Source organism: Malaclemys terrapin, chromosome 8, assembly GCF_027887155.1.
Source record: "Malaclemys terrapin pileata isolate rMalTer1 chromosome 8, rMalTer1.hap1, whole genome shotgun sequence".
Lineage (NCBI taxonomy): Eukaryota > Metazoa > Chordata > Testudines > Emydidae > Malaclemys > Malaclemys terrapin.
This window is the reverse complement of record NC_071512.1, coordinates 28871984-28891621: the sequence shown is the minus strand read 5'-3', so window position 1 is coordinate 28891621 and position 19638 is coordinate 28871984. Positions and strand designations below refer to the sequence as shown.

Here is a 19638-nt window from a genome sequence, read left to right as displayed (position 1 = left end):
GAGGCTCAAAGCAATAAGTTAGACCAGTGGTTCTCAAACTGTGGGTCGAGTCCCTAAAGTGGGTTGTGAACACTTTTTAATGGGGTTGCCAGGGCTGGAATTAGACTTGCTAGGGCCCAGGGTCCAAACCCCACCACCCAAGGCCAAAACCCAAGCCCAAGCCCCACCACCCAAGGCCAAAGCCCAAGCCTAAGCTCCACCGCCTGGGGCTGAAGCCTAAGGACTTCAGCCCTGCGTGGCGGGGCTAAGGTTACAGGTGTCCTATCTGGGGCTGAAGCCTTTGGCTTCAGCTTTGGCATCCCCACCTGGGACGGTGGGGCGCAGGCTTCAGTCCCCCCTCCTGGGGTCATGTAGTAATTTTTGTTGTCAGGAAGGGGTCGTGGTGCAAGGAAGTTTGAGAACTCCTGAGTTAGATCATCCTTCCTCATCACTTTAAAGGCTACAGAAGCCTTCAGGGCTTTGAAATTCAGGTCAGCTTTTGAAGGCAGGTCTCTTGCAGCACACCATACAATTTTTGGCTCATTCTATCCATCATGAGAGTGAACTTCTGAATCCTTCTGGTGCTGTCATACATCACTTAGGCCTGTTTATACATATAAGCAAGAAGATGCTGTGACACCATGCTTCTTATGGACAGGAGAATGATAGACTGTTGAAAAAAATTGCCAAAGATTCTATTCTACAGTTAAATTGGATAATTTCAGTTGATACAATCAACTCTAGTAGTTCAGCTGATTCTTAGATGATTATAGAACCCTCTTTCTGCCAGTCACTTCTCCTAAGTATCTAAAGTTTCTGGGTGTTCCATTATGTCTGCATCCAGACACACTCCTGCAATAATTCCTTTAACAAGCTTCAGTTAACACAAAACATATCTAACTAAACTACAAATCCAACATCAACTAATATAACAAAAACTATATAGACAGACTTAAGCACTGCATCTATACAGTATCCCTAATCATATTTCTTTACACTAAATTAAACTGGAAAGAGGGATTTAGGGAAGCTTTAAAAGTTGAGTCTCTTATCTTTAGTTACCAGTTGTGGCTCGCTGAATGAATTGACCAGATATTATACGGGCATTGTCAACTTGAAATCTGGCCAATTTGAAGGAAATGAGTTCAAAAAGGAGTTTTAAGTCATATCTGCCTCCATATCCACTGCAATCTGTGGTTTTACAGCAAATCACTTTTTTATATACTATCTCTGCCTTTTTTCTGCATGAAAGACCCCTCTTCCCCCAAAAATAGTGACGCTGACTATTTACAAACTGCTATCAATTGCAATGAACTATGTTACAGTAATTTTAAAGTTTACTTGTAACAGTACTAGATAAAAAATTATTTCAGTCTGAAAATATGCTAGGGCCTGGTGGGCCTCCTCACACCAGTTTCACACTGCTGTTACTCCAATGACTTCGGTAATTATTCCTAATTCATACCAGTAAAAGAACAGCTTCAGGTTCAAGGCTTGTCAGTACCATATGTATTTCTAGCATAATATCATTGAAAAATTTCATATATTGGGTTGTTTTGTAGAAAACAGTGAAAACCTGGTTATCAGTAGTAAATACACAGTCCATGTTGTTGCAGTAGCACAACACACACACCTAAAATAAGGTGCATATTTGTACATTGCAATTGTTTATATTTTATTGCGATTACCTATATGGGAAAAGACCAGGATTTTTAGATGACACTATTAGTCCTCACTAGTGCTCACAGATTTTTGGTTTGTGTTTAGTTTCATTAGAAGAATAAGGGTGCACAAAAAAGGCTACTCCTGGAATGCAGCTGCTCCCTGAAATCCTGTAAAGTTAGGAACTGGACAAATCATTCATTCTCATGGCTAACAAACATTTGGCTGTCAGATGAATAACTGAGCTAGAATCAAACAAATGCGTGGGCACTGGCATCCTGACAAATATAATGGAAAACTGATACAAAGAATCAATTGCTGGGGGGGAAATAATCAATTAAAAAAGTTGAACCAGACCTGTAAATTATCACACAACAAGAAAGACTCTCTTAAGAGACTTACTCCATTTAACTTTTTAAAATTATTACAGCAGTATTCTGTAACACCTTGTGCTCGTTACAATTGTTTTGGACTATGACCTTCTTAAAAAAAAAAAAAGTTTCATTAAGTCAAAGAATCCTGAAATTCATCAAAGTACAAAGTATGAAATTTTATAGATGTAGATCACTATTGCATTTAGAAATTTTAATATAGTATTTGAGGCAGTTCCCTTCTTCAGTTGCAGTAAACATACAAGTAATTAAAATTTGTTAACATTATCTGTCTCTCCGCACCCTATATCTCCTCCTAAAGTATAATTGACAGTTTCAGTGACTTTTCCATCGTTTAGCAAGAAAACTGAATTGATCATATGCTGCTAATTTTAACTGTAAAATTTTAAAAAGAGACTTACAGACTTAAGTAGACAAATCATTTGAAAAGTAACTGGTCATACACAGCAGGTGCTTTTAATACTTGAATGTAATTTATAATAATGATTAACACAAGAATAGTACACATCAGAGCAAAGAGGGTCAAGAAGGAAGCTGAAGAGTAATACAAAAAGACTGAGAAAAAGAAAAGCACTGTGGGAGATGAATGACTCCATGAATAACCTATGGGAATGTAGGACATGATATTTTGTTGTAAAGAGATGGGCCAAAACCTAGAATGTGCTGTAGTATAGCACTAGCATACTATAATATAGTAATATCACCACTTATCTTAGATCGTTAGTCCCTGTCCCATAGTCACTATGTGTTTGTAGAGCACATCACAACTAGGTCCCAATCCTGACTGGATTCTTTGGATGTTACCACAATGCAAATAGCAATCGTGATCTCAATATGTTTGATAACAAGAATAGCTTGCATGTCAGATCTGCAAGAGCACTGAAGTAACAAAGGGGCAAGACACTTATGTGAAAAGAATGAAATTGGAAACAAAAGCCAGAACAACACTTCCCCCAAATATTTGTAATACTGCTTAGAAATCCCAATCAAGGATCAGAACCCCATTGTGCTAGGCACTGTACATCATGTAACAAAGATAGTTCCTGCCACAGAGAATTTACAGTCTAGGTTTGAGGGATGGATGGAAGGCTAAGGAAAACAAAAAACAGTTCAGCTGACCACTTTCCCTACCAATGCCAGCCAGAAATGATTTCTAGACATCATGGCAGAGGCAGGTTGTAAATAGATTTAAAAGAAAGAGAGAGAGAATAAGGTGGTGGTTTTATGAATTTTAAATTAGTTTGAAGGATAGACATATAGGAGGACTATTACTAGCACACCAAAACAGATCTTTGAAAAACTCTTCAAGCAATGGGTGTTTTTGGACTTGAGCAAGAGATTTAGCATATAGGACATTAGAAGGTCATGACATCAACCAAGGGATGTCTCTCACTTTCATTAACATTCTAATGGTTACCAAGTAGCTGTTACACTGCCACTTAGCTCTCCACTGTTTAACACACTTAAACAAAAGGCTAAAGTCAGCTCTGAGTGTCAGCAGTGCAAAAACAATAAAGGTAATCAGTCAGGTTGCACCTGTCTAACTAGGGAAGAATGTGGCCCAAAATTGCAGAATGTTAATAGTCTGACAAATTTAAAGCAACCAGGACATTCCAAGGTAAACTCCCCAAGTCACACTTTATATAGTAAGATATTATCATGGTGTATTTAAAGATAAAAACTTTAAGAAGTCACTTTTTATGAATAGAGGGCAAAAAGAAAATTACAAGTAGGGCTCTTAGTAGCCAAAGTTACAGGAGTGGAAATCCCCTTCTTCCATCAAAGACTATAAATTGAATAATCTCAATGGAGTCAAACTGCAGGCTTGGGTATGAATGTAAAGTCCCCATCCCACACACTGAGGGAGGTACAGAGAATTTAGTCCTAACCAGGACCATTTTTAATTTGTATTATAATAGTATTTAGAAGTGCCAATCAGGATCAATACATAAATATGGTATTCATCAACCAAAACCAAATCACTTGTTTACTAAAAACCTTATCCAGAGTAGCAGATTAGCACCAGGAATCCCTGAAAATATGTTCTGGTATATTCATTCCGCCAATATGAAAGCTATTATGACTCAAGCTCCAACCTAGCAGTGCCCTGACAAAAAATTGTGGGGATCAGGCAAAATTCAAGATAGCTACATCACTTTCTCCAGCCTCTTTGCGCTGGTACCCTAACACTGAGCTTACTACCCAGGTTTGCCTGTATATCCTATAGTGGTGAGAGCTCCCTCCGCATAGAAAGAGAAGTGGTTTGGGGGGTAAATCAAAGTAATCCAAGCCATGTAAACGTGCACCCAGTGCTGGGTGTTTTACAAATCTTGTAATAAAGCCTCTTTCGCCTGCGCCATTGGCAACTGAAGCAACACACGCTGAACAAACACAGCTATCTCCTGGGCCAGCTGTCGGGGGAAGTCCAGTGAGCCCCAGCTTAGGGCTCGAGGTGCCCCTTTAGCATCAGGCTCTTTCTTTGTGCTACTGCACTGCCTCTTCCCTCCGGCCCAAGGGCAGGCGGTGGCTGGGTGAACAGACACCTCTCCCTGCACCTGCCTGGCTTCCCTGAATGGCAGCGAGGGAGTCAAACCGGTCCGGCCTCATACCTGTCTCTCGGGTCGATCCAGCTGGTGGTTTTGTTGGTGTGGTCGATATAATACACTTTCCCATCGAAGTCCCGGGCTTCTTCCCAGCCCTCTGGCAAAGGTAGCTCCTTCCTTGGCATCTTCTCCAGGCCGGGTTGAACTGCCCCATAAAGAGCTCAGCCCCTGGTCCCCGCAAGAGCAGAAGGGGGCGGGCGAGGATTCCCCTTCCTTGCAAGGCCCAGAGCTCTGGGGGCAGCACGGATCAGCCCAGCCACTGCAAGGAGGAACCGGCGGGAGTCACATCCTCCGCTCGGGGGGCCAACGGGCGATGCAAGGCGGTGCCGGGTGATGCCAGGTGCCCGGCGCTGGGGCGGGGGGGAGCGGGGCAGGGCGGTGCCAGGCGATCACCAGCACAGGCTCCCCAGCGCTGTCCAGCGCCCCGAGGCGGCGGCTCCCCTCACGCCTCCATTTTCCGCTCGGCTCCTGCCGCCCGGCGAGTGCCCGGGGCCTGGGGGTGGCTCCTCTCCTCCCGCTCCCGGCCCAGCCTGGCACCGACACCTCCGCCGGCGGAGCGGGGGATGCTGCTCCGTGAAGGGGCCCAGCGCCCTGCCGCTGCGGCCCGGCCCCGCCTGCCGGGGAGCGCTGGGCTCGCCTCACGCCTCCAGGTGCTACTGTAATGCAGGTAATAGCGCTGCCCCCGCGGAGCTGCTGCTGCCGCCGCTGCTACTGTAAACACGGGTGCACCGGAGGCAGGCGCCTCCCCCTACCCAGGGCACGGGGGTGGGCACAGCACAGCGCCTCCCTCTGCCCAGGCGGGGAGGCGCTGGGGGCTGGGCACAGAGCAGCACCTGCCCCGGGCACCGGCTGGGGGCTCTCAGCAGCACCCCCCCCCCCCCGTCAGGAGGATGGTCGGGTGGGCCCCAAGGCATCTACTCCGCCAGGCAGCGATGGGCTGGGGCGTTTCAAGCTACCCTTGCCCCTAGGCAGATTGGGCTAGTGCTTAGAACAGGGAACTGTTGGCAGGATTCCGTCCCTCCCCCTCTGTATCACCTTGGCTCTCTATGCCCTAGCGTTCCCACGTGTAAAATACTGACCTCCCCCCGTGCTCAGGTTAACACGGTTGTGAGCTGGAGGCTGGAGCATGAATGCATGGATTTATTATTTGCCAAGCCCAGCCTGCCTCTGCTCTGTACACAGTGTTAAGTAGCCATAGCCCTTACCCCACTGAGTTTACAATCGAAACCCTACCATTCCAATCCAGAAAGTCACAGCTGATCACAAGAGGAATACATCACCTTGGGGTGGTATACATTGTTAGTAGTGGTTTCCTCCCACCCCCCACACACGCCACTCCTTTTTTCAGAAATAAAGTTTTGGGTGGTAGATTAAAGCTTGTAAGATTTAGTCAGTGTGTTCAGAGGAGAACTTAAAGGAGAAACTAGGGCCCAGATCCATAAAAGCATTGTCACGGAAGTCCCAGTTTTGGCTCCACTGTATCCCCAAAACCTGCACTGAACCCTTAGGTACCAAAACTCACTTGGCACCTACATTTTTAAAGTAAAAGTTCCCTAGGCACCTGTGTTGCAGACTCTGGGCATGCAGACTGCTTCCACTCTCTAGGCCAGGGGTAGGCAACCTATGGCACACGTGCCGAAGATGGCACGCAAGCTGATTTTCGGTGGCACTCAAACAGCCTGGGTTCTGGCCACTGGTCCGGGGGGGCTCTGCATTTTAGTTTAATTTTAAATGAAGCATCTTAAACATTTTTAAAACCTTATTTACTTTACATACAACAATAGTTTAGTTATATATTATAGACTTACAAAAAGAGACCTTCTAAAAACGTTAAAATGTATGACTGGCACACGAAACCTTAAATTAGAGTGAATAAATGAAGACTCGGCACACCACTTCTGAAAGGTTGCCGACCCCTGCTCTAGGCATCCACATGCCTAGCTCCTGCATACACCCCAGAGTAATTCATAACCCAGGAAAGGTAGGGGTTCAGCCACTTCAATTGCGTGCAGGGCCTGGTCCAGTTCACAAGCTCAGAGGTCACTTACTGAATGGAGTCCATTCAAAATCAAGGGGGGAGGGAGGAAGAGAAGAACATAGCGGGGTACACCTTTAACTTTTAATCCAATGGTTACAGCACTTGCCCAGGAGATGAAGACTGGTTCAATTCCCCTTCTCTGCCAGAGGGGGAAGGATTCAAAACAGGGGTCTCACATCCCAGGCAAGTGCTCTAACCATGGGACTAAAGGGGTGGCACCACCATCTCGCCTCCCATTTTTGTGGAGTGAGTCAGGGGCTCACTCATTTCCTCAAGCAGCAACATAGGCACCTAAACCACCTGATTCTGGGCAGCAGGTTTCTGTTTGTGGGTTGATAAGCAGAGATAAGTCTAGGCTGCAGAGAGGTGCTTAGGTATCTAGCTCTTTGACAGGGGTGGGGCTAAGTACACCCCCTCCCTTGTTGGCATCTCCCATTGGCTAGCTTAGGCAGCTCCCCACCTCACATACTGGCTTTTATGGATCACATTCCTACTTGCCTTTCTCTCCTCATGCATTGTACAGGTGCCAAGCTGCCCAGGTGCCTAGCTCAGATCGTAGTTCTGTGATTTTTTCTTAGTGCCTAAAGTTTAGGAGCTGTGACATTCACCATTGCAATGCCCATGTCCCTTTGTGGATCCCATCCTACACACCTAGTGCACCAAGAGAGAAAAATAATCCTAGGCACACTGAGCAGTATATGGAAGACAGCACAAAGCTGAACACACATACTGTACTGGCCTAGGTTTCTTGGGATGCTGAAAGCATCCTGATGTGTCTGCTAGATTTAGGTTGACCAGATGTCCCGATTTTATAGGGACAGTCCCAATATTTGGGGCTTTTTCTTATATAGATGTCTATTACCTCCACCCCCTGTCCTACTTTTTCACACTTGCTATCTGGTCACTCTAGCTAGATTACCTATACTTTTTGACTACTGACCATTTTAAGGTAAAATACCATTTATTAATCCTTTCAGTTTTATACCAATTGAGTATATCAAAACACTTCATTTATTAAACTCATACCATCACCCATGCAAGGTAGAACTGATGATCAGAGCACTTAGGTGGTTTTCCCTGTGGTCATTAAAGTCAGTGTCAGGAATAGCAGCAAAGAGTCCTGTGGCACCTTATAGACTAACAAACGTATAGGAGCATGAGCTTTCGTGGGTGAATACCCACTTCTTCGGATGCATCCAACGAAGTGGGTATTCACCCACGAAAGCTCATGCTCCTATACGTTTGTAAGGGTACGTCTATATTTACCCGCTGGTTCGGCAGCCAGCAATCGATCTTCTGGGATCGATTTATCGCGTCTTGTCTAGACGCGATAAATCGATCCCGGAAGTGCTCGCTGTCGACGCCGGTAATCCTGCTCTGCGAGAGGAGTAGGCGGAGTCGACGGGGGAGCCTGCCTGCCGCGTGTGGACCCGTGGTAAGTACCTTTAAGTTCGAACTAAGATACTTCGACTTCAGCTACGTTATTCACGTAGCTGAAGTTGCGTATCTTAGTTCGAACTGGGGCTTAGTGTGGACCAGGCCTTAGTCTATAAGGTGCCACAGGACTCTTTGCTGCTTTTACAGATCCAGACTAACACGGCTACCCCTTTGATACATGAGTGTCAGGAATGAAACCCATTCTCCCATTTGTGTTCTTTCTCTACTAGAGAAGTCTCCTTTGATTTATACATCCTTTTTCATTCCAGCAGGTTTTGTGAACTATACACCCACTTCTGTTAGGGAAGGCTGCCACCTTCATATTACTAGGAGACACGTTTAGGCAAGAATATAGGGACAAATCTCTGCTCCTATGAAAAGTCCCATGCTATATTTAATGCTAACAGAATCTCACTGACTGACATGTATACACAAAGAAACCCATACTGAAGAGGTTGCCCTTGGACGGATGAAGACATATCTGAGCTGTCTGAAAGAGCCTAGGTATTTTAAACCTGATATACCAGTAAGCCACAGAATGCAAGACTCTAATTGTCTCATATGTGCTATATACAGGCCCAGTTCATTCTCTTCTTCTGATTATACCAAAGGACATTTTGGGGAGGAAATGTAAATGATAATCTCCCCAAATAGAAAGTCTCAACCCCCCCCTCCCCCCGAAACTTTCCCATGGAAAATATGTTCCAGGGCCTAACTCCAAGCCTAAGAGATCCAAAGGGTATCTGCAGGAGCTCAGGATGATACATGAGGCAAGCTGTGCCTCTTACGTACTACAGCTATTGAGCATATTAGCCAAATATCCACCAACACTTCATTGGCATTCACAAAGCCTTCAACAGAGCCCCTCAAAAGGGCTGATAGGTGGTGTTCTGTCATGAATGAGAAACTGGTTAAGAGAAAACAACAACAACAAATGGGGAATTTTCAATATGGTAGATGTTAATTGTGAGGTTCCCCAGCTTGTGTGAGGACTATTTGACCTGTTTATTAGTGACATGAAAAAGGCAGTAAGGTGGCAAAATTTGTCAAGGACACAGAAGAATAGGTTAGTCTAGAATAGGGCTGTCAAGCAATTAAAAAAAAGTAATCAATATTAAACAATAATAGAATATAATTTATTTAAATATTTTTGGATGTTTTCTACATTTTCAAATATATTGATTTCAATTACAACACACAATACAAAGTATACAATGATCACTATATTTATTTTTGATTACAAATATTTGCACTGTAAAATAAGAAGCAGGCAGCAGTATCTCCCGTAAATGTAAACAAACTTGTTTTTCTTAGCTATTTGGCTGAACAAAAAGTAGGACTGAGGGGACTTGTTTTATATTGTTTTGTTTTAGAGTGCAGTTATGTAACAAAACAAAAAATCTACATTGGTAAGTTACACTTTCACAATAAAGAGATTGCACTACAGTACTTGGTATTTTTCAGTTCACCTCATACATTTCTTTTGTTTATCGTTTTTACAGTGCAAATATTTGTAATAAAAATAATAATATAAAGTGAGCACTGTACACTTTGTATTCTGTGTTGCAATAGAAATCAATATATTTGAAAACATCAAAAAACATCCAAAATATTTAATAAATTTCAATTGGCATTCTATTGTTTAACAGTGCAATTAATTTTTTTAAATCACAATTAATTTTTGAGTTAATCACGTGGGTTAACTGCCATTAATCATCAGCCCTAGTCTAGAATAAAAACAGGTATTGCAAAGTGACCTAACAAAGCTAATTAAATGGACATCACACTGGCAAGTGACATCCATTATTAATAGTTTCACGGTAAGGAAAAGCTTGAACTACTTTTACACTTTGCTAGGTTCTAAAGTAACAGCCACTCATGGAGAAGCTAGTGGTCAAGAAGCAAACAAGCATCAGGAGTCATAAGGTATGGGAGTAAAAAAAATAGTGCATTTACTTCAGAACAGGTCATCGTATTTCAAAAAGGATAACAGCGTAAGTAGAGACAAATTCAGGGACAGACATTAGGGACGGGGTGGGGGATAATAGATGCCTATATAAGAAAAAGGCCCAAATATCAGGACTGTCCCTATAAAATCAGGACATCTGGTCACCCTATTTTAAAAGGACTAACCCATATAGTAAACACCTTTAATAAAATCTTCAGTTCATGAAACTACCTCCTGAAAAAGTAATGCTCAGAGCAGAAATTAAACCACAAACAAAATACATACATCTTGAAAGCCTACTGGTCACAAAGTGTGGACGTAGTCGCCAGGGCCGGCTTTAGGCCAATTCCCCCGAATCAGGCCCCGCACCCACGCCTAAGAGGGCCCCACGCCCTAAAGAAGAGCGCCTAACTTAGGCGCCTTTTTAATTTTTACTCACCTAGCGGCAGTCCGGGTCTTAGGTGGCACTTCAACGGCAGGTCCTCCACTCACTCCGAGTCTTCGGCGGCAGGTCCTTCAGTGCCACGGAAGACCCTGACCGGCGCCGGGTATTTGAATCAGGCCCCGCACTTCCTAAAGCTGGCCCTGGTAGTGGCACACATATGCATGTGTTTGTCTTCTCCTTCCTTTTCCTCTGTAGAGCAGCAACCACCTTTTACCAGGTTCGCCTGTTTATATATACTCCCCTTGATTGGCTGCAGCTGTCTTGAGCTGCTGAGGGGAAACATCCTCTAGGTCCTACCTACCCCCCACCCCCACCTCTTTCTTTGGTGAGGCAAAACTGGGGCATGGGGAAACATTAACCAGGAGATACCCCCTTTGGCTCTTGAAAGGTTCATATTACCCATAATAAGGCACTCTTATTTCATTCTCTGATAACAGAAAAACAAGGGGACATTCAATTAAATTGAAAGACAGCAAAGTTTAAAACTGATGAAAGGAAATACCTTTTTTAAAAAAATACACAAAGTTTGATTAACCTGCAGAACTCATTGACACTTGATATCATTGAGGCCAGAGGTTTAGTAGTTTTTTTTTTTTTTTAAAAAGGTATCCTATTTGTAGATAATGAGAGCATTGCCATTAGAAAGGAATTAAAAATGAATTTTAAAGGGAATAGAAAGGCATAGCTCCAGGGCATAAACCAGCCGCTGACTAAAATGCGTTAGGATGAACCTTCAATAATTGGATATTCCATAACTGTTCACTGTGGAGTTTCTTGCAGATTCCTGTGAAGCATCTACGATGGGCCACTGTCAGAGACAGGATATTAGATTGGATGGTCCCCTGACTTGATCCAGAATAGGAATGCCTGTGTCCCTACATTAAAACCACGGTTGACTTTACTGGGAACAGTTCAGTCCATTAGCGAATAATCAAAACTGTTTACAGAAGTGCAGTCCACTAGACAAGATCTGGGAGTGAGAGTCAGGAGACATGGGCTTTGTTCTGCATTCTGCCTCTGATTTGTTATGGGCAAGTGCCTCAGTTAACCATTTTTATATTGGGTATAATGGTACTTATCTCTCTTTGTAAAGCACTTTGAGGTCTACAGATGAAAAGTGCTATCAGAGAGCTAGGTAATATTATAGCAGAAAAAGAGCAGCAGCAGTTAAAATTTTAAAATTACATAGAAGGATGAGGAAAAAAGAGAAAGAACAAGGAGAGCAGTGAGCTCAAAATATGTGTGTATTCAGATAGCATAGTCTTCTCTTGTAACGCACACTATGTTTAAGTTGTATTTATACCTTCGATCTATTGTTTTAAACAGGATTTTTTTTAATATCTAGGAAAATATTTCCAGGCATATTCAACTTCAAGTGAAAGCCCATTATTATTCCATCGTTTTCTTTCGCTCCTCTTTTTTAAACTCATAAGAATGTCTGCACATTAAAGTGTGTGCATGTACACAAGCAGGAATTTATTGCATTGTAACTCATTCCCTTTTACCACTCTTACTCACAACAAAGGAATTCAGTGTTATCAAAATCTGTTTGAATTATGAAGTAATAAACAAACAGGTGACTATTGCCACACAAGCAAACAAAAGGAAGAGATGATTCATAGGTAAGTTCTTTACATATGGAAAAGGAAGTGTTGTATGTAGGACAGAGCAGAGAACAAGGCATTCAGAACTCTTACATTCTGTTCCTGGCTCCCTGGCTCAGGGCTATCCACTGCCATTCCATCGATTATTGTATTTTCAGAGCACCAACAAACCTAATTGTGCTAGACCTTCTATCTTATAAATTATTAGATAGCAGCAGCCATTTTAATGCTATGATCTCTCTAAATATAGTAAACAGTGAGTTGCTGGCCAAAGCCTGGTGTATGTTTTTTATTTATTTAAGAATCTACTTATGTTCCAACCTAAACACTTACTAAACACAAGTCACTGCACTTGTGCTTACAGTGGGATGTAATTAACATGGTGGTGAAAACACCAGAAGCCACCTGTCCTGGAGGGTGCATGCCCCACACTGCAGTAGTGAAACAAGAGTTAGGCCAGCGGTCAGGCAACCTCTGGCACGCGGCTCGCCAGGGTAAGCACCCTGGCGGGCCGGGCCAGTTTGTTTACCTGCCACGTCCACAGGTTCGGCCGATCGCAGCTTCCACTGGCCATGGTTCGCCGCTCCAGGCCAATGGGGGCAGCGGGAAACCGCAGCCAGCACATCCCTCAACCCACGCCGCTTCCCGCAGCCCCCATTGGCCTGGAGCGGCGAACCGCGGCCAGTGGGAGCTGCAATTGGCTGAACCGGCGGATGCGGCAGGTAAACAAACTGGCCCAGCCCGCCAGGGTGCTTACCCTGGAGAGCCGGGTGCCAGAGGTTGCTGTCACGGAGTCCCTGGGCGATGCTTTGGAACTACTCCCCACAAAACCAGTCAGGACTCTGGGGAGCCTCCTCTCCCTTGGAGCAGACTGTCTTCAGGGCAAGAAGCTCACAAGGCTTCACCCTCCTGGGTCTCTCCTTGGAGCATTTAGCATATGCCGCTCTGTGCGCTTCCCACTGCGAGTCTGCCCAGGTGGGGTCCTGGGGAAGCCAGAAGGTCCTGTACGCACCCCCACTTCGCAGTCAGGCGTGACTCTTAGCCAGCCAGTAAAACAGAGGTTTATTAGATGACAGAAACACGGTCTAAAACAGAGCTTGTAGGTACAAAGAATAGGACCCCTCAGCCAGGTCCATTCTGGGGCCCAGCAAGGCAGGGCTGCCCAGAGGATTCAGGGGGTCTGGGGCAAAGCAATTTTGGAGGCCCCTTCCATAAAAAAAAGTTGCAATACTATAGAATACTATATTCTCATGGGGGCCCCTGTGGGGCCCGGGGCATGGGGCAAATTGCCCCAATTGCTCCGCCCCTGGGTGGCCCTGCAGCAAGGCAGACACCCACATCTGCACTCACTTCCCATCCCCAGCCAGCTCCCAACTGAAACCCTCTCCAGCCCCTCCTTTCTGGCCTTTGTCTCTTTCCCGGGCCAGGAGGTCACCTGATCTCTTTGTTCACCTTTAGCTATTCCCTTGCAGGGGGGAAGGGCCCCAGCCATTTGTTGCTAGGATACAGAGTGTCGGCCATTTATGCACACTGGAGACTTAAGAAATGCATAGGGGAAACTGAGGCACCCACACAGTATTCAGAGGAAACATTAAGAACAGTCCTACTTCGTCACAGTTGCCGACCCCTGAATTAGGCAGTCAGGCAGGGCGAGGGAAGGGAAAGGGCATGTGTTACATGCCAATTATGGCATGGAATCTTTCACTAGATCCCAAGAAGGCAGCTATTTAAACAGAAACCAGCCCTAGTGAAGTGGCTTTTCAGAGGGAAAAGAAAATGGGCTTTGATTACTGCTAGTCTGGTGTGGAGCCTGCTGGAGCTAGGAGAACCTCAGGAGTGGGTTGGGTTTTTTTAGGACTCCTGTACATGGGGAAATTTACCAGACTAGCTATTCTGAAATAGCTCCCCAAGCGGATGATATTCTGGAATAAAATGATTTTATTTCAGAATTACTCTGGGAAGTGCACTAATTATTCTGGCATAAAGTTACTTTTGTTCTGGACTAGAGTGCCCACATGGACCAACGAGTGATTGAACTCTTTTTGAAAAGGCCTGCTGATAACACTGCTTAATTCTTTGTTTTCTTTGTTGTAAAGAGTGAAAGGAGCTTGACAGGGTTTGCTGTACAGACCTTGGAGCCTTGGACTTTTCCCCTCAGGAGTAGGCCAGAGCCTGGGACTTAATTTTTGGGCCTTCCGTTCCCACCCCCAGATAACCTGACACAATACCACAGCTCCCACGGATGCCACTGGTACTAAAAGGGAATTTCAGTTTTGCCAGTCTCAAATAATGAGTGAGTAGGGCCACCCCAAAACTGCAGTGTTAAAAAAAAAAAAATCTTTGTTCTCTGTACCTGTTTTTGGAGCCTTTCAGTTTCATGTTTTCATCTTTTTAAACCTCAGCAGCCATGAGAACTAGAAATTTTTAATAAAAGCTGAGGTTCTGCAACTTTTGCAAAATTCTCTACTGCTGAGGAAGCTCTAGTGTCTGACTCTATTGGTACATCTTTAAAATGGGGATTTTAATCAGTGCTTCATGACAGGATGGTGGGAGTTGTGAGAAGTAATTACAAAATGCTTTGAGATCCCACTGTGGAAAACTAATATACAATGTTAAATGTTTTAAAGCAATTGGTAAAACACAGTTAGGGGGTGGAAGGAAATACAAAAGTAAACACTAAACAGATGCTTGACTTATTGTGCCTGTTCATCACAAACAAATCAATGAAGGATTTTGAAAATGAAGGGAAATTAATTCAACCTGCTTCCGTTGTAGTTTCATGGCGTTTATTTTTTAATAGACTTAAAATTGTGCATTTAAAATAAGCAGTGGGCATGCTGTTTATCATGAGAAGAAGTGTAATATATAGGGTTGCCAACTTTCTACTTGCACAAAACTAAACACCCTTGCCCCACACCCTGCCCTGCCCCTTCTCTGAGGCCCCGCCTCCTGCTCACTCCATTCCCCCTCCCCCCATCACTTGCTCTCCCACCCTTACTCATTTTCACTGGGCTGGTTCAGGGAATTGGAGTGCGTGGGGGATATGAGCTCTGGGCTGGGGGTGCGGGTTCCAGGGTGGGGCCAGAAATGAAGGGTTCAGAGTGTAGGAGGGGGCTCTGGGCTGAGGCAGGGGGTTTGGAGGCAGGGGGCAGAGGGCTCTGGCTGGGGGTTTGGGCTCTGGGTGGGGTTGGGGTGAGGGGTTTGGGGTGTAGGAGGGTGTTCCAGGCTGGGATTGATGGGTTTGGAGGATGGGGGTGGGGGGGAAATCAGGGCTGGGGCAGGGGTGTAGGAGAGGGTGATGGGTGCAGGCTCCAGGCAGCGCTTACCTCCCGGAAGCTTATCTCCCCCGCAGCTCCCGTTGGCCGCAGTTCCTGGCCAATGGGAGCTGCGGGGGCAGCGCTTGAGGACAGGGCAATGCGCAGAGCCACCTGGTTGCGCTTCCAGGTAGCAGCCAGAGGAAGGACATGCTGCTGCTTCCGGGAGCTATGCAGAGCCACGGCAGGCAGGCCTTAGCCCCTCCTGTGCCACTGACCGGACTTTTAGCCACCAGGGTCCCTTTCGACAGGGCGTTCCAGTTGAAAAATGGACACCTGGCAACCCTAGTAATATAGGTCCTAATTCTGCAAATCAAACCGAAGTCAAGAGTATTGCCAGGCCTAAGCATTCAAAAATCATGACTTAACTTCAAAAATCATAAGATTTTTTAAAAATAAATTGCAGCTGCTCTGTTATTTACTTTCCAGGTTTAGAGGCTGTAGGGTACACTTTGGCCACCTCCTCAAGTTTTTCACTACAACCATAAAATCTAAAACCATAAAAGCTGATTTAAGAAACAGCAGATATCTCAAGACTTGTGATAGGATCATGTTGGCAACACTTAATCAATAGGACTTGGTATAGAGGGTCTGCCCAAACAGATCCCTTCCCAGGATTGGGGCCTTAGGCCCAGGTCTTTAGATGCCTAAATCCCATTTAAATCAGTGGTAATTAGGATCCTAAATACCTTTGAGTATCAGGGCCTTGGTCTACATCAGGGATTGGCAATGTTTGGCACGTGGCTCACCAAGGTAAGCACCCTGGCGGGCCGGGCCAGTTTATTTACCTGCTGACGCGGCAGGTTCAGCTGATCGTGGCCTCCACTGGCCACGGTTCGCCGTCCCGGGCCAATGGGGGCGGTGGGAAGCCGTAGCCAGCACATCTCTTGCCCGCGCCGCTTCTTGCCACCCCCATTGGACCGGGATGGCAAACCATGGCGAGTGGGGGCCACGATCAGCCGAACCTGCCATGTCAGCAGGTAAATAAACTGGCCCGGCCTGCTAGGGTGCTTACCCTAGCGAGCTGCATGCCAAAGGTTGCCGACCCCTGGTCTACATAGTCTGAATCCACCCCAGACACAGCTCCATTTACAGCACTAGTGTTACAACAAACATAAATTTTATGTAACAGATATCATCTAGAGCAGTGGAAAAATTGAATGATTAGATGTATAAAGTGTAACTGCATCCAAATGACTCCTTAAGAAGTTTCACATAATTTATGCAGCTGTTTATTTCAACTTCTTCAGCATAAGGCTGTGGAGAGATTGAAAGGCTAAATAAGGAATCAAACATGTTAAATATTAAATAATGAATAACATTTCCTGTTAGTTGCAAACTTCAAGGAATTAACAAATCAGGTTTGGAATAAGATATGTTATTTTTCTCTTACCTGCTGCCTCTTTCTCAGCCTTTCATGTGATTCCAATTCCATGTTAGCAGAGATATTCCCCTCTCCCCCCGCCTTGGTTGTGTGGTGGTTTTTTTGTTTGTTTGTTGTTGTTGTTGCAAACTCCACTGAAGGCTGTAGCCTTTATCCAATAAAGAAATATGCATTGCACGGAAATTCATTGGCTTTGACATGGATCAATCTTTTCAAATGGAAAATATTTTGATGCCCAATTCAGTGGCCATTTTGTCTAATGAAGAATCCTGAATGACAAGTGCATGATTGGGCCCAACTTCACATAGGTTTAGTTATGTAAGCAAGAGCAGGATGTTTTGATGGCTTTATGTTCATAATTATGGCAAAGGGCTTCAGCACTGTCCGAAGAAGGGTTTCTATGAGACATGTTGTAAATATTTACAACAAGGGCAAACAAACACTCGAGAGCTTTTCCCTTAACAGCCTATAATATGGTAAGTTTGGGATAGTGTCTCTTAAATCCAATGTAAACATTCTTTAAAATGAGCTCTGTCCAAGTGGAACGTGACGCTCAGGAGGACACCTGCTGTAGAAGCATGAGTCGTATGGAATTTCACTTTCAGGGCTGGTGATTATAAGTTACTCAGCTGTCTGTTTGCTACATGTCACCTTTGCAATCTTTGGCACTTTGTACACCTGCATTAAAAAGATATTTATCTCTTGGCAAACAGGTCTGCAGAGAGGGAATAAATTCCTCCTGGTGACCTCCAGGTGCTGCAAGGTCACCCACCTGTTTTCTTCACCTAAAACAAATTGCCTTTTACAATCTGCCCTTTATCTTCAGTATTTTGTTAGATTGTTCCCGCCACGCTGTCTAGAGTGATTCCGACCATGCGTGCCAGCCCCAGGGCAGACTGTCAAGAAGCAGGGGAGAGACCTCAACCTGCTTGTGTGAAATGTAATTATAGAGCACCAACCCCGAAATGTGAACTCCTGAAGCACTGTAACAATCTTACCATGGAGTCACAGACAGTCTGCTTGGGCATTCCAGTGTATCTTGCCACACAGGCAAGCTGGACTTAGTGAACGCTGCTATACACACTGAAGATCACAAAAGATTCAGGTTGCTTCCAGTTCCAAGAGACCAGTCACTTACCCAGGTCATTTTGTACTTCAGAGTTCACACCAAAGACAACGCCTATAGTACACTAAGGATTTATTAACTAGGAAAAAGAAATGAGAGTTATTTACAGGTTAAAGCAGGCAAATAGATATACACAAATGAGTTACGGTCTGTGGTTCCAAAAGGTGACAGAGTTGTAGTAATCTGTCAGCACTGAATGTCTTTTAGGGCAAACCCAGGATGACCCTGAGGATCTCTGCTTCTGTTTCATAGCTCTGGGCCTGTCTGAGTCCAAACAGCAAAAAAGAGATGAAACATTTTCTTGTTCACTCTCTTTCCCTCCCCCCCGCCCACTTCTTCCAGAATTCAAGCTGATAGGATGAGCCCTTTTGCTTGTACCCTGTTCATGGGTGTGAAAGAGCGATTAAAGTCTTTGTATTGTGATGACCCACAATGGCCGGTTTAGTTTTGACAGTCCTTCCTGATGGATAAGAGGTAATATCTTTCATAGGGCTTAAGCATTTTGTACTAGGTAAAGTTTTTTCGTGTGGGGTGAGCTAAGGTGCCACAAGTACTCCTGTTCTTTTTGCAGATACAGACTAACACGGCTGCTACTCTGAAACCTGTCATAGTTGTAAAATGTTTGTTCGGACCTATGCAGCAAACTCATAAGGCATAATACTTAAAGCATTGGCTACAGACATAAGTAGGATTTATATATGTACCAACTTAAAGTCTAAATTCTAAACATTATTATAAGCCCAGTATCCATCTTAACCATACTAACATATAGGTGAGCTGGACTGGTTTCCACCAATGCATTTGTCAATGTTTGGCTGAGGCCTAAAGCCTTGGCAAGAGCTGGCACCTAGTTTGCCAGCGTCACACTGTCACGCACGTTAAAATAACTGAGCTGTGCTCTTCTCACTCTTGATCGGTGGGAAGATTGGGCCAGCTCTCTGCCCTGATGTCCTCTTAAACCATAAGAGCACAGTGTGAGGGTTGGGTCACAGAAACCCCCTTGGGAGCTGCCAACTGATGTGCCAAGACTACCCCTGTTCCTATTTTCCCTGCCAGCTCAGGACTCCAGCACCCTGTCTTTAAATTAATGGAGGTATCCTATCTCCTAGAACTGGAAGGGACCTTGAAAGGTCATTGAGTCCAGCCCCCTGCCTTTACTAGTAGGACCAAGTACTGATTTTTGCCCCAGATCCCTAAGTGGCCCCCTAAAGGATTGAACTCACAACCCTGAGTTTAGCAGGCCAATGCTCTAACCACTGAGCTATCCCTCCCCCCAAGCCACTCCTGTCTGCTCCAACACAGACCCAGGATCTGAATTACTTGGCCCAAAGCTGCAGGTTTACCTGAAAACAGCTCACAGAAGTGTGCTTGCCTTTAGCACTCAGATGCCCAACTCCCAATGGGGGTCTAAACCCAAATAAATCCGTTTTACCCTGTATAAAGCTTATGCAGAGTAAACTCATAAATTGTTCGCCCTCTATAATACTGATAGAGAGATATGCACAGTTGTTTGCTCCCCCAGGTATTAATACATACTCTGAGTTAATTACTAAATAAAAAGTGATTTTATTAAATACAGAAAGTAGGATTTAAATGGTTCCAAGTAATAACAGACAGAAAAAAGTAAGTCACCAAGCAAAATAAAATAAAATGCGCAAATCTATGTCTAATCAAACTGAATACAGATAATCTCACCCTTAGAGATA

The 19638-nt window shown here is 44.7% G+C and overlaps 2 protein-coding genes across 7 annotated transcripts in view; one reads left to right on the top strand and one right to left on the bottom strand.

Moving 5' to 3' along the window:
- WWC1 (WW and C2 domain containing 1) overlaps window positions 1-4775 on the bottom strand; it is a 159717-nt gene extending 154942 nt beyond the window's left edge. The window contains exon 1 of one of the 2 annotated variants that reach the window (XM_054036718.1): window positions 4643-4775. In XM_054036718.1, the coding sequence (XP_053892693.1) occupies window positions 4643-4761 (119 nt within the window). In that variant the 5' untranslated portion in view covers window positions 4762-4775. The remainder of the gene's footprint in view (window positions 1-4642) is intronic. The other variant, XM_054036719.1, reaches the window with a different exon arrangement.
- A 194-nt stretch (window positions 4776-4969) lies between these two features.
- The window catches only part of LOC128841575 (collagen alpha-1(I) chain-like), a 63367-nt gene continuing 48698 nt past the window's right edge, over window positions 4970-19638 (top strand). For 4 of the 5 annotated variants that reach the window (XM_054036723.1, XM_054036722.1, XM_054036720.1 and 1 more), the window contains exon 1: window positions 4970-5303. In XM_054036723.1, coding sequence (XP_053892698.1) covers window positions 4970-5303 — 334 coding nt within the window. The remainder of the gene's footprint in view (window positions 5304-19638) is intronic. The other variant, XR_008445877.1, reaches the window with a different exon arrangement.